The 17,390-nt window shown below is 40.4% G+C and overlaps 1 protein-coding gene across 1 annotated transcript in view; it reads left to right on the top strand.

Annotated features, from left to right (window-relative positions):
- Positions 1-17,390, top strand: part of SDAD1 (SDA1 domain containing 1) — a 62,786-nt gene that overhangs the window by 16,136 nt on the left and 29,260 nt on the right. Inside the window, exons 10-16 of the mRNA XM_082272119.1 lie at positions 277-346; positions 6,383-6,486; positions 10,757-10,814; positions 13,217-13,275; positions 13,728-13,804; positions 16,328-16,425; positions 17,162-17,238. Coding sequence (XP_082128245.1) covers positions 277-346; positions 6,383-6,486; positions 10,757-10,814; positions 13,217-13,275; positions 13,728-13,804; positions 16,328-16,425; positions 17,162-17,238 — 543 coding nt within the window. The remainder of the gene's footprint in view (positions 1-276; positions 347-6,382; positions 6,487-10,756; positions 10,815-13,216; positions 13,276-13,727; positions 13,805-16,327; positions 16,426-17,161; positions 17,239-17,390) is intronic.

Raw genomic sequence — 17,390 nt, 5'->3', positions numbered from 1 at the left:
ATTCCCATTCTAATATAAGAGGTGGAGCCTCTTAAAGGCCTGTTGTGTCACGTGTTGGTCTATTTTGTAAAGGAATACTTGCACTAGGATGTAAAGCTTGACCAATAATACCCCCCTTTTTTTTTTTTTTTATGCTCTTGTCATATATGTGAAGTTCAGCTTGTGTTCCCGATAGCCAGATTACAATAAGACACATAAAAAGGTGATTTTTGTACTAAGCTGTAAATTCTAAATTTCCTATAAATCAATATAATCTTCTTTCTTTTTTTTTTTAAGAAACATAAAAAGAAGAAAAGACCTGAGGTGTACAACTTCTCTGCTATCCATTTGATACATGACCCTCAAGGTAATGATATTGTGTGACAATTCTTAGTTTAATATAGGTATAGGCTTATGCAGTTTTATTATTTTGACATGCTAAGTCAGCAACTAAGTATTAACCATTAACCCTTGGTGACCAGTATTTAGGAATGCTTATTGACTTTTTTTTTTTTTTTCAAGCAATGGCTTTTTAGCTGATGCAATTTACATTTTACAGTCTTGTCATTTTTTCATAACATACTGTCATTAAAAAATAAAAAATATGTTATCCTATACACACTAATATGTTGACCACTGGGTCCTGTGATGTTTGGGGTCTCTGGTTCCCACTTATATACAAAGTTTTACCATTATAAAAAAAAAATAGAAATAATGAATGCGACAGTTTATTATAATATGGCCCCAAAATGGCATAGACATAATAAATTAGCACTATATAGGGCTTATAATCCACTTAGGTAGAGGTAAACAGGTAGTCCAGAAATAAAGATCTGTTCTTCAAAAGGCTGTGAGGGTATTATCCACAACTCTGAAAAGCATAACACTGTGTCAAATGGTGCCTTGGATATGTATCTTGTGGCCATCACAGAAGCATACAGCATGTAACCATACAGTATGAATTGTATTAATAATTGGATACAGCAGGCATACTGTACTAGTACCTATCCCTATGTATCTATCTTCTGACATACCCTCCTTGCTCACGTGAAAAATGATATTCTTAGACCAGTGTGCACAAACTGCCAAAGGCACAGAGATGAGCGAAGATCTTCCATATAAATCAATATGTCATAGACTGTTTAAAACATTCCGAGCAGTCTTGTTCTGCAGGCATCTGCCAGTGTCGTTCCTCATAGGACGCAGTAATAAAATCGTTTCTCCACACCAATGTTCTGGTAAAGTGCAACATCTATATGGAAGTAATAGCACTGCGTGGATGTGTGCCTTGCACAGGTATACAGTGTCCACTGAAGGGTAAATGTGCTTTTATATGGCTATTTTATAGGTTGCATTTTGGGAATAGGTGTGGTGAATATTTTATGGTACCGTACCATGGTTTTCATCAGGTATTTTTTGTACAATAAATCTTCTGGTATACAAAGTGAAAAGCAGTTTCTGATGTATGTACTTTTTGTATTTTTCAAGTTGGTTTGTAGAGGCTGAGAACACCGGCCATCTTTTTTTAGCTTTCAAAGTCATCGAAAAGATGTAATTGAAAACTTGTCCCATTTTCTTACTGTCATCCAAAATCAACTTAGTATTCTGACTCGGATGTCACTTTATGCAAAAGACATTCCTCCTGAGACCTAATGTGTAAAAAGAATATGGCAACTTGCTGACTTGCCAAGATCTATAGGCAGTTTAACGCCTAGCTTGGTACATTGTATAGGATGTACAGTTGTGCTCATAAGTTTACATACCCTGGCAGAATTTGATTTCTTTGCCGTTTTTCCAAGAATATGAATAACACAAACTTTTCTCTCACTCATGGTTAGTGTTTGGCTGAAGCCATTTATTATCAATGGACTGTCTTTACTCTTTTTTTAATCATAATGACAACAGAAACTACCCAAATGACCCTGGTCAAAAGTTTACATACCCTAGTGATTTTTGGCCTGATAACATGCACACAAGTTGACACAAAGGGGTTTGAATGGCTATTAAAGGTAACCATCCCCATTTGTAGGGGCACCCGCCAAGGTTGCCCCTTATCCCCTCTCCTTTTCATACTAGCACTGGAACGAACCACTGGCGCTTAAAATCCGGGTGTCGGCTGACATTCGAAGGGTGGTCTGTGGGGGCACAGAGCACAAGTGTGTCCTGTTTGCGGACGATATCTTGGCCATAGTCACCTCGCCGATCACAACTCTTCCTAATTTATTTGCGCTACTAGAAAAATTCTCACGCATATCGGGTTTGCAGACCAATCAAGCGAAATTGCAAGCTATGTACCTTTCCCTTGAGGAAAAGGCGGTATCGGCACTACAGCAGTCATACCACTTTAATTGGCACCCTGAAGCATTACCCTACTTAGGCATTTATTTAACGCCAACCCTACACACATTGTACGCCAAAAATTACCCTCCTCTTTTTGCCGATTTACTAGCCGACATGGACAGGTTGATACATCCCCCCCTCGTGGTTTGGTAAGACTACACTCCGTTAAGATGAATGTTCTCCCGAGAGTGCTGTACTTCCGTACATTACCTATCGATCTACGAAGAATCGACATACAACGGTTTCAGGGTCGTATTATGTCCTTTATCTGGGGAAACAAGAGACCTAGGGTGAATAGACAAACGCTGTACACTCCTAGGAATAGAGTCGGCCTGGGGGTACTGGACCTAATGAAGTGTGTTATGCAGCACAATTAGCCCAATTGGTGAAGTTTCACACACTTCGTTCCCCTACTGCTTGGATGCGGCTGGAAGCTAGCTCTGTCCTTGATAAGGGGATCTCGCATATCTTGTGGTTGTCGCCTAAAGCGTGTCCCCCTATTCTAAGTCCGGCCCTGTCCCACTCCCTGGCCATTTGGGATAGACTGTCTAAATCACATGGCTTTAAATCACCTCATACCCCCTTGGCCCCTGTGCTTACCAACAGCGGGTTCCGTCTCTCCCCCCAGATCATTCCAGTGGTGGACAAATAAAGGACTTATACGTATAGCTGACTTCTGTGATCATAGGGGAATCCTCACAAGACAACAGTTAATTGATAAATATGCCTTGCTCACGTCTGAATACTTTTGGTTTACTCAAATCGAACATTATCTGCGCACTTTGTCTCACCTCTCTGACATGACTACAATGATTCCTATGGAATTTCTGTGTTGGAGGTATGACAAGCTGCATGGCTATATATCTGTACAATAAAATATGCTGTTGGATTCACCTACGAAACTGACTTATATGGAGCAATGGGAAGCGGATATCCAGGAAACCATTGAATTGGCGGACTGGCACAATATTGCTCAGGAGGCCTCCAGATCTTTATTCAACACTTCTATTATTGAAGCTAATTATAAAGTACTACTGTGTTGGTACATGGTACCGGTAAGAATAGCGAATTTTGTGCCTGGGGCATCTCCCCTGTGTTTTCGTGGCTGTGGTCATCAAGGAACTATGTTCCATGTCTGGTGGCAATGTCCCAAGGTTCAACACTTTTGGATTGGAGTGTATAATTTCATTTACACCCTTACGCAAATTAACCTGACCAAATCCCCACAGCAGGCCTTGTTGGGCCGGAAGGTGGATATGGCCAGGAAGGCTTGTAGAAGGCGAATAACCTTTATATTTATGGTGGCAAAATTCACAATTGCACGGTCTTGGAGGTCTCCTGTCCTGCCATTTGAGCAGTTTTCGGCATAAACCATGAACCATGGCTCTGCTATCTTACTGGCGAAATTAGAGGGGTCTCAGACCGCCTGGCCTGGGTCCTGGGGACGTGGGGGAGGGCGCGGGGTTGGGTCCACTTCATTCTCTCTCTCTTCCTATTCTTTCTTTCTCTACTACTTTTCTTTCCTCCTTTCTCTTTTATTTGATCTCTTGGTAACTGTCTATATAAGGTACTCCTAATGGTCGCACATCAGTGCGCAAACTTTTTCGAACTCTGGCGATGGACTATCACAGGAGGCTGTACAGTTTGTCATTTACAGTTTGCCTAAGCTATTGCAATAGTGCTTTGTTCTCTTCTATCTCTTCTTCCTATTAGCTGAATTATGCACTTTGCTCATTGTTCTTATTGTAGTTTGCTTCTGTATGTTGTACTGGAACTGCTTACCTTATTACGGCCTTAGGGCACAAGTACTTTGTGCTTTTCACAATGATACACTGTAATTGCCTTTTTAGTGTTTTCCCTTCTTACAGGGTATGTTGGAAGACTATTGGAACTCGTGTGCCTTTTGTATGATATGTTTGCTACCATTTTTTTGTTCTTTGAAAATTTTTTAATAAAAACCATTGAAACTAAAAAGGTAACCATCCCCACCTGTGATCTGTTTGCTTGTAATTAGTGTGTGTATAAAAGGTCAATGAGTTTCTGGGCTCCTGACAGACCCTGGCACCTTCCATCCAGTGCTGCACTGACGTTTCTGTATTCTGAGTCATGGGGAGAGCAACAGGATTGTCAAAGGATTTGCTGGAAAAGGTAGTTGAACTGTATAAAACCGGAAAGGGATATAAAAAGATATCCAAGGAATTGAGAATGCCAATCAGCAGTGTTCAAACTCTAATCAAGAAGTGGAAAATGAGGGTTCTGTTGAAACCAAACCACGGACAGGTAGACCAACTGAGGTTTCAGTACAACTGCCAGGAAAATTTTTCGGGATGCAAAGAAAAACCCACAAATAACTTCAGGTGAAATACAGTACTCTGAAAACATGTGGTGTGGCTGTTTTAAGATGCACAATAAGGAGACACTTGAAAGATGGGCTTACAATACGCCAAACAGCACAGGGACAAGCCTCAAACCTTCTGCTTCAAAGTCATTTGCAGTGATGAGACCAAATTGAGCTTTTTGTCCACAACCATAAACGCTACATTTGGAGAGGAGTCAACAAGGCCTATGAGGAAAGGTACACCATTCCTACTGCGACATAGAGGTGAATCGCTGATGTTTTGGGGATGTGTGAGCTACAAAGGCACAGGAAAATTGGCCAGAATTGATGGCAAGATGAATGCAGTATGTTATCAGAAAATACTGGAGGAAAATTTGCATTCATCAGCCCAGAAGCTGCGCATGGGACGTACTTGGACATTCCAACATGACAATGATCCTAAACACAAGGCCAAGTCAACCTGTCATTGGCTACAGCAGAATAAAGTGAAGGTTCCAGAATGGCCATCTCAGTCTCCTGACCACAATATCATTCAGCCACTCTGGGGAGATCTCAAAACGTGCAGTTAATGCAAGACAGCACAATAATTTACAGGAACTGGAGGGTTTTTGCCAGGAAGAATGGGCAGCTTTACCATCTGAAAAGCTTCATCCACAAATACCGCAAAAGACTTCAAGCTGTCATTGATGTTAAAGGGGGCTATACACGGTATTATGAACTGGGGTATGTAAACTTTTGATCAGGGTCATTTGGGTACTTTCTGTTGTCATTATGATTTAAAAAGATTAAACACAGTTGATTGATAATAAATGGCTTCAGCCAAATACTAACCATGAGTGAAAGAAAGAAAAGTTTTTGTGTTATCATTCATATTCTTTTTAAAATGGCCAAAAAAATCATGCATTCTGCCAGGGTATGTAAACTTATGAGCACAACTGTATATTAGTGTTTATTGACGCTTAAAGGGATAATAGATTCACAAACCCAACTTTGCATGGGTGAAAATAAAACTAAATTGGTGAATAGAACTGCGTATCTTGGTAGATGTATCTAAAACCAGTTATGGCATTTTTTAAAAAAAAACTTTGGTTTGAAAATAAAATGTCATGTAGTTAAGAAGGTACTAGGTTAAATTTAAGTAAAATGTCTTGTAAAATATATTCATTTCATGTTGGCAAGCATGCAACTGCATGCTGATAAAAAAAATTCATCTTTATTAATACAGCTTATGTTTGGCATGCAAAAACTGTGATTTTTTTACCTTCTGTTCACACCATTGATGTAGTTTGATATCCTAAAGCTGGCCATATACGGCCTAAAATTCGAATGATTCAGCAGGAACTGGCTGAATTTTGATACGTGTATTGGCAGGCTGATTGTTTCCAAGTTAATCCATTGATCGACTTCGGTACAACCAGCTTGTTGGATTTTCTTACATGCAATTACTGTCAGTAGCTACAGCCGCTAGCAGTGATCAATGTATTCTGCTAGCCTGGAAGGCCCCCCGTGCCCCCCCTTCTACTCCACCAACAGAGTACAGTAGCGATGAGGGAAGCATTCCCCCCCCCCCCCCCGCACCAACACGGACTGTGTGATGGGGGAATCAAGCAGATTCTTTCCTTCCACCTGTGGTAAAAGGAAAGGAAATCGATTCATCTCTGGCTTGCCTAATGCTTATACAGCAGCATGTGCATTACATATATATATTCTTGAATTTTCTTTTAGAGTTTGCAGAGAAACTGCTGAAAGAGTTGGAAAACTCAAAAGAAAGATTTGAAGTTAAGATGATGCTAATGGACGTAATTTCCAGACTTGTTGGGATTCATGAGGTAAAATATAATATTAAAATATGACTAATTTTGGCAAGATGCACTGCTATTAAAGTAATTTTAGCTATTAAAGTAAACCCTATCAGGGCCATCAGTGTGTACAAACTAACTCTTCTTTCAAAGTATGGGTATCTTTTCGGTGCCTGGAAATACCTTTTAGTAAAATCTATAAAAATAACACTTTCTGAGCACTTTATACATAGGTTCTCTGTTTCTCCCTGATGTAAAGCTAAGCCACTCAGACACATGTCAAGGCCCTCTGCATAGAATAGAATTTTGGACTTGTCATTTTTCTCCACCTTACCTCCACCATACATTGGATATGCCTTGCTGATTTGGTGATAAAAAACCAAAGCTTATACATGCTTCAGAAAAGCTGCTGACGGACCTCTAGCCACTTCAATACAGGGCACTTCCCTCCCTTCCTGCCCAGGCCAATTTTCCCCTTTTAGCGCTGTTGCATTTTGAATGACAATTGCGCGGTCATGCAACACTGTACCTACACCAAATTTATGTAATTTTCCCCCCACAAATAGAGCTTTCTTTTGGTGGTATTTAATCACCTGTGGGTTTTTTCCTCTTTGCTAAACAAATAAAAAAAGACCGAAAAGTTTGAAAAAAAAAAAAAGTTTTTTGTTTGTTATACAATTTTGTAAATAAATGTTTTTTCCTGCACTGATGAGACTGCACTGATGAGACTGCACTGATGAGGCAGTGATGGGGTGGCACTGATGGGGTGGCACTGATGGGTGGCACTGATATGCTGCACTGATATGTGGCACTGATAGGTAGCACAGATATGCAGCATTGGTGGGCACTGATAGGTGGCACTGGTGGGCACTGATGGGCGGCACTGATCGGCACTGACGGGCGGCACTAGTGGGCAATAATGGGCACTGGTGGGCGACACTAAAGGATGGCAATGATGGGCACTTGTGGGCAGCACTGATAGGGAGGGCACTGGCGGGCAGCACTGATGGGGAGGGCAATGGGGGGCTCCCTGAGCCCTAATTGCCATCCCTGGTGGCCATAGTGGGCATCCCTGGGGTCATAGTGGGCATCCCTGGGGTCATAGTGGGCATCCCTGGTGGTTCTAGTGGCTTCTCCCCCCCCACCCCCCCAAGAATCTGCACTGGTAATCAATGATCTGATTACCAGTGCCGACCCCCCCCCCCCCCCCTGTCAGGGGAACCGCCGATCGGCGCTCCTTTACTCGTGCCTGTCAGGCACGAACTAAGGAAAGCCGATCAACGGCTGTTCCTGTTTACGATGTGACCAGCCGTGATTGAACACGGCTGATCACATGGTAAAGAGCTACGTCAGTAGTCTCTTTACCGAGATCGGAGATGCAGGGTGTCAGGCTGACACCTCGCATCACCGATCGCCACTCTGCGCGCCCCCGGGGGGCGCCCAGAGCTGTATTATCCTGCCGCCGTCATATGACGTCCGGTCAGGATAATACAACCACATTCCCGCCATCAATTGCCTATAGGGCGGGCGGGAAGTGGCTAGACTAGTTTTAACTTATTGTTTTCTTTATTAACCACTTCAGCTCCAGAGGGTTTTACCCCCTTAATGACCAGGCCATTTTTTGCGATTCAGCTCTGCGTTATTTTAACGAAAAATTACGTGGTCCTGCGGCGATGTACCCAAATACAATTGGTGTCTCTCTTTTCCCACAAATAGAGCTTTCTTTTGGTGGTATTTGATCACCTCTGCGGCTTTTAGATATTGCGCTATAAACAAAAAAAGAGCGACAGTTGGGGAAAAAAACACAATATTTTTTACTTTCTGCTATAAAACATTCCCATTTAAAAATTTTAAAAATATTTTTTATCAGTTTAGGCCAATTTGTATTCTGCTACATATTTCTGGTTAAAAAAAAAATCCCAAAAAAAGTATTTTAATTGGTTTGCGCAAAAGTTATAGAGTTTACAAACTAGGGGATAGATTTATGGACTTTTTTATTTTATTTTTTTTTTTTTTTTTTTTTTTTTTTTTTTTTTTTTTTTAGTAATGGTGGCAATCAGCGATTTTTAGTGGGACTGCAACATTGCGGCGGACAAATTGGACCCTAACTGACATTTTTGGCACTTTTTGGGGACCAGTGACCTTACTACAGTAATCAGTGCTAAATAATATGCACTGCTACTGTATAAATGACACTGGCAGGGAAGGGGTTAACACTGGGGGTGATCAAAGGGTTAAATGTATGCCTAATAATGCTTACTGACTGTGGGGGGGAAGGGCTCTGTGACAGGCACAGAGAGATCAGGGTTTCAGCTTAGCTGAAACTCATGATCTCTCTCTGTCTGTGTGACAGAAGGACCCGCCTGCTTTGTTTACATAAGCAGGCGGATCTTCTGTCAGTTTCTCTGACGATCGCGGGAGGCCGGTGGGCGATCGCCGCCGCTCCTCCCACAGTCGGGTTCCAGCTGTGTCTAATCCCAGCGAGAGCGCGGCTCCAGGGGAGCTCGCGCGCCGCCGAGACCACGTGCATATAATCACACCTACGCGATTATGCGCAGCTGAGCCGCCCTGCCGCAGAAAATCTGCATGGGGCGGTCGGCAAGTGGTAAATTTGATTTTGATATTTGTATAATCATAATTAGTGATTTATGTATGAACTTCAGTGACCTTGGCAGCTAGTCGTATTTATTGTACAGGGTAATAGAACATTGGATTCTAGTTAGTTTTTAAATTGTTTATTTCTGTAACTGTATCAAAATAATGATATTCAAGTTGCCTAAGGCTGCATTCACACTTGAGCGTAGCGTTTTTTACCGCGATTTTTACCGCAATTTTTTCAGGCGTTTTTCATTGACATCTATCAAAAACGCTGGTAATCAGCCCAAAAAGAAGCTCATGTACTTTTTTCAGCTACAGGCATTTTGCAAAACGCTCAGATGTGAACAGGGGCCATTTAAATGAATGGGGTTTTACTTGTTGGGCGTTTTGGAAGCGTTTCTTTTGAGCGTTTTTGGAGCTGAAAACGCCCAGGTGTGAATGGAGCCTAAATGTTTATTACTGCCTGTCATGTTTAAAAAGTGGATAGGACCATTAATAAAATTAAATTTTCTTCAAACACATGTTTGCTAACAGACCTACACTATATTATAAAGTATTGGGACGCCTGCCTTTACATGCACATGGTTTTTAATGATATTACACATATCAGAATCAAATTAACCACTTACCGATGGCCCCACGCAGATTTACTGCGGCAGGGCGGCTCGGCCGCACATGACATAGATTTACGTGATTATGTGCACGTGGTTTGATTAGACACATCGGGAGCCAGACCTCGGGAGGAGCGGGCTCGATCGCCGCCGACTTCCCGCAATCTTCGACTAGACTGACTGTAAACAAAGTAGGCGGCTGTTCTGTCAGACAGGCACAGAGAGATCGTGTGTTTCAGCTAAGTGTCATTTATACAGTAACAGTGCATATTATTTCGCACTGATTACTGTAGTAATGTCACTGGTCCCCAAAAAGTGTCAAAATTGTCAGGGGTCCAATTTGTCCGCCCCAATGTCGCAGTCCCTCTAAAAATTGCTGATTGCCGCCATTACTAATTAAAACAAAAAAAAAAGTCCATAAATCTATCTCATAGTTTGTGAACACTATAACTTTTGCGCAAACCAATTTAAAATATGCTTTTTGGGATTTTTTTTTACCAAAAATATGTAGCGGAATACAAATTGGCCTAAACTGATGAAAAAAAAATGGATTTTTTAAATTCTTTTTTTATTGGGAATGGTTTATAGCAGAAAGTAAAAAATATTTTTTTTTTTTTTTTTTTTGTTTTGTTTTTTCAAAATGGTCGCTCTTCTTTTTTTTTTTTGTTTATAGCGCAAAATCTAAAAACCGCAGAGGTGATCAAATACCACCAAAAGAAATCTATTTGTGGGAAAAAAGGACATCAATTGTATTTGGGTACAGCAACGCACGACCGCGCAATTAAAGTAACGCAGTGCCGAATCACAAAAAATGGCCTGGTCATTAAGGGGGGTAAAACCTTCTGGAACTGAAGTGGTTAAAGTTCGTGTGTGTAAAGGCAGGTGTCCCAATCCTTTTGACAATGTATTGTATGTTCAAGCCTATGATCTGTAGGTGGGTTTTACTACTGCAGCTCTATCTTGCTCATTCTGATATTCGATTTTCTGGTGTTTTCAACGTTTTACATTTGTCATCAGTTTAAAATGATGTTTTGAGGCCCACATTTTCTTCTTAACACATCATCTTTTTTTTTTTTTTTTCTTTAAAACAGCTATTTCTTTTCAACTTCTATCCTTTTTTACAAAGATTTATACAGCCACACCAAAGAGGTAAGTTTTTTTTCCTTTTTACTTTGACAGGGACAGACAGGGTGTTTTTTTAGTCTAGCTGAATCTAAAAAAGCCTCTGAATACCAACAGAATGTACTGTACACTGGGGACTGTGTGCTTTAAAAATGGGAACCATGTTGAATATTCTTACATATGTATTTTTTTTTTTTTTAAAAAGTAACTGTGTTGCTGGATTGCTGCCGGGTGTTTTGTTTATGCCACATGTAGTTTTCTTATATTTGGATTTCATGTTGAATACATTTTTTGAAATGTACCAAATACAATGTAATCAATGGTGAAATATTGTGCTGTTCCAATATAGAAAAAGTACTTGTGCATCCAAGCATTGCAGCCAGCAAATGTGCTCAAGGGTAATGAAGCCCACATTTCTAAGATTTTGAGTAAAAATAGAGAAATGAAACACAAGGTTTGCTCATCATCGATCTATAGCAGCCTTTCTCAACCTTTTCAACACAGAGGAACCCTTGAAATGAATTTCTGGTCTGCTAAAAATGTAAAATCTACAGCTCATGACACATTAGTGTGACAGTCAGTGGGAAGAATGCTCCTTACTCTTGTTATCATTGGGAAGAATTACCCCCTTACAGAGAGCTAAAAGGAACAATGGTGTCATTGGAAACTTCTCTGCAAGGCAGAAATTGCCCATTGCTCAAGGAGCCCCCTTGAAACCTCAGGAGTAACCCTAGGGTTCCCCGGAACCGGGGTTGAGAAACCCAGATCTATACACTTTGAGAAATGTTAGAAATAATATCAGGTAACTGCTATCCAAGGTTGAGTTTTTGAATTTCCACTGAACAGCAGAAGTGATCTTGAAGTGATTCTAAAGGCATTTTTAGTTTAAAATAAGAAACATGTTATATTTACCTGATCTATGCAATGGTTTTGCACAAAGTCGCCCCTTTCCTCCTCTTCTGGGTCCTCCCCTCTGCAGAGTGCCCCCATAGCAAGCCGTTTGCTATGGGGGCACTCGTGCGTGCTTGCTCCTGAGCTGGCTCTGTGTGTCAATTGACAGACACAGGGTGGCTCGGCCCCACCCCAGACTCTCCACACTGGCTGTGATTGATGGTAGCAGGAGCCAATGTCTCCCGCTGCTGCCTCTGTCCAGGAGAGAGAGACGCTGCTCTTGTACACATCTCTGGGTTGAGATAGGGGTTAGGTAAGTAAAAGGGGAGGGCTGGGGGGGAGATGCGTGAAGAAGGTTTTTTACCTTTAATATAGAGTGTTGAGGTAAAAAAAAAAAAAAAACCTTGTACCTTTTTTTAAAACCATTTAAATTATTAAAGCCATTTTTATCATACAATTAAAGCACAGCAGGATGCTGAAGGATTCAGAAGCTCACATGTTTTATCTATTAAGCTTGCTTCTAAATCAGCAAGTCCTTATTCAGTGGTAGATTTATTGTAAAGGACTATCCTTTAAATTCTTATTTCTGGTCTCTTCCACTTAAATTCTCATTGGAAGCAACAGAGAGACCACCCACCATGTCTTTTGCTTGTGGGTTCAATCTCTTATCATTTTTACATTAGTTTGTCTAGACAAATTAAGAGACAACTACGTTTTATTTTTTTTTAGAATGAGTAAAAACGTACTGGTATGCTAGTTTTTCTATTTGGCTAAAATTGAATTAAGTGGTGTTGCCTAGGCCTTAATTGGTGCCTAATACCTGATTTGTTGCTGGTAAATTTATTGGTGCCATCTTCAGAAATGTTGGCTCACCCTACAAAATGCCTTTCACTGTTGGTGTAATTATATGGTATCGTTTTATTAATGCATAGGTTTACCTTTTTAGAAATATGTTATGCGCCAGCTCCCCTCCCTCCCTGACAGCGACTGCGGGGGACAGGAAATCCCCACCCCGCAGGAAGGGGGGGTTCCTGTTCCCCTCAGTCACTGTCACATTTTAAAATAAGCACAGCTATGCAGAGCTCTGCCTGCATAGCCACGTCATTCATTCACAGCAATCTGTCAATGAATAAACTACAAGTCCCATCTTCCACAGAGGTAGGCGGACTTTTCGTTCTCAATGGACTGCAAAAGTGCTGATCAGTGCACTTGAAGTCTATTGATACTTCCTGCAGGTGAGTAAATGACAGCCCATAAAGAGGTACAGGCAGAGAGCTGTCAGAAGTGTCTGCAGAAGCCTGAAATTGCACCCACAATCCCCTATTGCAAAGTGCAGTGTTTTGCAGGCTCCTGTGTAAAAAGCAAAATCAATAAATAATAAATGCAAATTTTTACCTGCAAAAACATGTACATTTATTATTTTAACAGTCAACTTAGCCTTTTTATGTTCATTATTACAATTTATAGGTAGTTTTTGAATTCAGTGCTGATGGGTTTAGGATGTATTTTTGACTAATCCCCAATTTCATCTCATTCAGAGGTAACCAAGATTCTATTGTTTGCTGCACAATCTACTCATCACTTGGTTCCTCCTGAGGTAAGCTGATATTGTCCCCAATACTTGTTGGGTGACATGCCTCTAATATTGTGCCTGTTGCCCCAATATATGAATGCAGATTATTTTCAGAGGAAATCCACATTGTATATGTATCCCCTACAATCAGGTGGTTGGTTCTAAATGATTAGCTTTTTCTTTTTATGTTGCAGTATAAATATAAATGTAGACACCTAAAATATGTAATTTATACTCTGAAAATAATCTCTATTGACCTATTTGTGTAACATTTTACAATGTGGACAAAATATACAGTAGTTCTATATATGTATTATGTTAAATCAGTGCACTTAAAATATCCTATTATCTACATATAATCTCAATGCTATTCAGTTCTTATTTGTTGTTTTGCCATGGTAATTATCCAGAAAACTAGACCGAATTGACAATGTAATTCTATGGCTAACTTACTACTGGACTTTTAACACTTCCAGATTGCTCAGTCGGTGTTGATGACCGTCGCCAATAACTTTGTTACGGACAGGAACTCGGGAGAAGTGATGACTGTTGGGTAAGTACAGCATGTAGCCTTGACTTTGTATTTCTTGTTTTTTTGTTGGATTATATTCCCCTTTCTTTTTTTTTTTTTCTTAATTTTATGTGATATTTTTTTTTGTCTTGCCCAAGTAAAATTTGTTTTCAAATGTTGGGGATCATAGCAGATCTTTGTGATAAGAAGCAAATAAAAGCTTTAGTTTAGTTTGTTGTTTAACCACTTTCAGACCGGAGGATTTGGCTGCTCAATGACCAGGCCCTATTTTGCGATTCAGCACTAGGTGATTTTAACGGACAATTGCGCGGTCATGCAACGCTGTACCAAAACTAAATTTATGTCCTTTTTTTTCCCAAAAATAGAGCTTTCTTTTGGTGGTATTTGATCACCTGTGCAATTTTCATTTTTTGCGCTATAAACAAAAAAATAGTGACAATTTTGAAAAAAAAAAAGAAAAAAACATTTTTTCACATTCTTTTATGTGAAATTCTCAAAAAAAATTTTAAAATCAAAATTTTTTAACATTTTAGGCCAAATGTTTTAGGCTACATATTTTTGGTAAAAATTGCAATAAGCGTATTTTGATTGGTTTGCGCGAAAGTTATTGCGTTTACTAACTACGGGAAAGATTTATGTCATTTTTATTTATTTTTTTTTTACTTGTAATGGCGGCGATCTGCGATTTCTTTTTTTTTTTTTTTGCGGGACTGCGACATTGTGGCGGACAGATCGGACCCCCAACTGACATTTTTGACACTTTTGGGGGTATTAGTGACATTACTACAGTAATCGGTGCAAAAAATATTCACTGTTACTGTAAAAATGACACTGGCAGGGAAGGGGTTAACCTTATTGGTGATGAAGGGGTTAAATGTGACCCTAGGGGCGTGATTCTAACTGTGGGGGGGTGTGTGGCTTGGGAAGTCATCACAGAAACATGTGATCCTATATAGCAGTATCACATGACATCTGTGATCACTTCAGGGAGAAGTACAGACGGCTGTGTTTACATCAGCCGTCCGTCTGTCCTTCTCTGTCAGCAGCGGGAGATCGCGGGCGGCCGGCGGTCGCCCCCTAGCTCCTCCCAGGCGAGCGATGTACATGTATGGCGCTTTGCCTGTACGAGCCAGACTGGTGCAGTACATCTACGGCGGCTGGTCGTAAAGGTGTAAAGAGGTAGGGTATCTTATTTTGGATTCAGGGCCAGGAGAGCGGGAATTTTAGGCAAATAGTTTTCTCTGCCTGTGAATAGCCTCTCAGGGCCCATTCACGTCTATGCATGTACTTTGCAGTGGTTTACATTAGTGCAATTTCTAATCCGACTTGAGTCCCAGAGAATCCCATGACATTGGAAACCACATTGTTTTGAATGATCATCAGAAAAAGGGGGGGAGAAAAAGAAAATTATCTCCAAAGGTCAACATGGGACACCTGGGTATAATCAAGGTAAACTTTATTAATACATTTATTGAATATAAACACCAATTCAAAAACCAGACTGACACACATCATTAAAATAAGACAACGCTGTCTAATAAAATCAAGAAACTGGGGAATACTACACAGAAACAGACTATCCCTGAAATAATAGTGGCCGGCATGAATCACATAGTATCAATAACTCTTCATGTAGTTTAATTGTTAAAACAGATGCTAGCTCAACCTGAGACAGTGAATAAAGTCTGTATAGCCGGGACCTGCGAAGAGAAAACACAAGAGCAGCAGCAGTGTGGTGTTCCAGAGTCCCAATCGCACAAGAAATAAATGCTGGATTAATTGAGGTTTAATAGCTGCCTGCCTGAATTGCAGGGTAGTGGGGACCCATGCAATGATACTGTCTGAGTTAACCTCCAGTGAGAGAGGGAAAGGTAACCGAGTCAATAGAACACTTCCGGAAAATCAGAATGCAAATATACCTGCTCCCTTTAGCAGAGGTCCCATTCACTTGTGAAAGACTACTCCACAATGATCCCTTTGTCCGGCGAGCGTCCGTGTTGGAAGGTATCTTCCGCCTCTCCCGCTATCGCAAGCCGGTCTTCAGAGAGGCATGCAGCAATCCGTCACCTGCCTATGACATACAGGCTTGCGACCTCCAATAACGTCTGACTTGAACACCTGGGTATCCCCGGAAGTTGCATGAGAATGACGCAGATTCTGACACGTTTCACCAGCCAATCAACGCCAGTTTCTTCAGAGACCAGATATAGTCTAAAAGGGGAGACTTAGGAGAGATGTCTTCTCGTTCTCTTGTGTCTCTGGAGCAGAAAATGAAGGGAATTCTCTCCACTATGACAAGCAACAAAGGTGATTTTCCCAGTCCCTACTCTATCCATTTAAAAAAATGTTTGGATGCTACATAGTCTTTTATCTCTTATATTTCTGAAATCCAGTCAATTGGGTTCTGTAACAAAACTGCAGTTTTGCTATGCAATTTTAATGCTGCTATTAGGATTTTAAAAGCAATGTAAATTATATTGTTCTGCGTAGGCCTGCCTTCCTCTATTGGTGTTTATTCATCGTTTTGTTTATGTGATTTTGCAGACTAAATGCAATCAAGGAATTAACTTCTCGATGTCCGTTGGCAATGACAGAAGAACTCTTACAGGATCTTGCACAATACAAAACGCACAAGGATAAAAGTGAGTCTCCATTTAAACATACAACTGATAGGATGAAAAACAAAAATATTGTAAAGCCAATTGACTTTTAATTTGAGAGACTAAGGCTCCATTCACACCTGGGCGTTTTTGAGCATTTTTCAGCTCCAAAAACGCTAAAAAAAAAAAAACGTTCCAAAATGCCCAACAAGTAAAACCCCATTCATTTAAATGGCCCCTGTTCACATCTGAGCGTTTTAACGACTGAAGCAAAACGCCTGTAGCTGAAAAAAGTACATGAGCTTCTTTTTGGGCTGATTACCAGCGTTTTTGATAGATGTCAATGCCTGCCTCCAAAAACGCCTGAAAATCGCTGTAAAATTGCTGTAAACGCGCAAAAACGCTACGCTCAAGTGTGAATGCAGCCTTACTTGTATACCTATATTTAGGTATTGCAGAATAAACAATAACGTCAAGCTCTAGAAGGTCATCTCGGACTTTTTAGATCAGGAATTTTGAAGATATTTAGATATCTTACCACATATTGCAACTGTTTGATAGTTGTATTTTCATGGTTTTACATTTTGTTACTCTTGCATTCCTGGCTAGAAACATTTGAGCAGAAAAGTTCAATTTTCTTTGGCCTTCCCATGTAAAATGATTTGGATCCATGCTCACCTATTGTTCTAGTGTGCATTGTCCTGAGATAAAGGATCATTGCATTTTAACCATTCTTTATAAGGTGCAAAACTTTTTTTTTTTTTTTTTTTCCTTCTAGATGTCTGCATGTCCGCTAGAGCTTTGATACAGCTATTCCGCACATTAGACCCCAAGATGTTGCAGAAGAAATTCCGGGTAAGTCATGATTTTGTTTCACATTGAACATGGAGCAGATGCTGCTCCTATTTTAACAAAAGGGGTGCAAGGAGCAATCGGTTCTCTGTTCTGGCTATGATAGCTACAGCACAGAGAATACGAGAGCTTGAGCTGCAATCTTCAATGTCTTT

Source organism: Pelophylax lessonae (assembly GCF_965119305.1).
Source record: "Pelophylax lessonae genome assembly, chromosome: 1".
NCBI lineage: Eukaryota > Metazoa > Chordata > Amphibia > Anura > Ranidae > Pelophylax > Pelophylax lessonae.
This window is presented reverse-complemented; position numbering and strand designations above follow the sequence as displayed.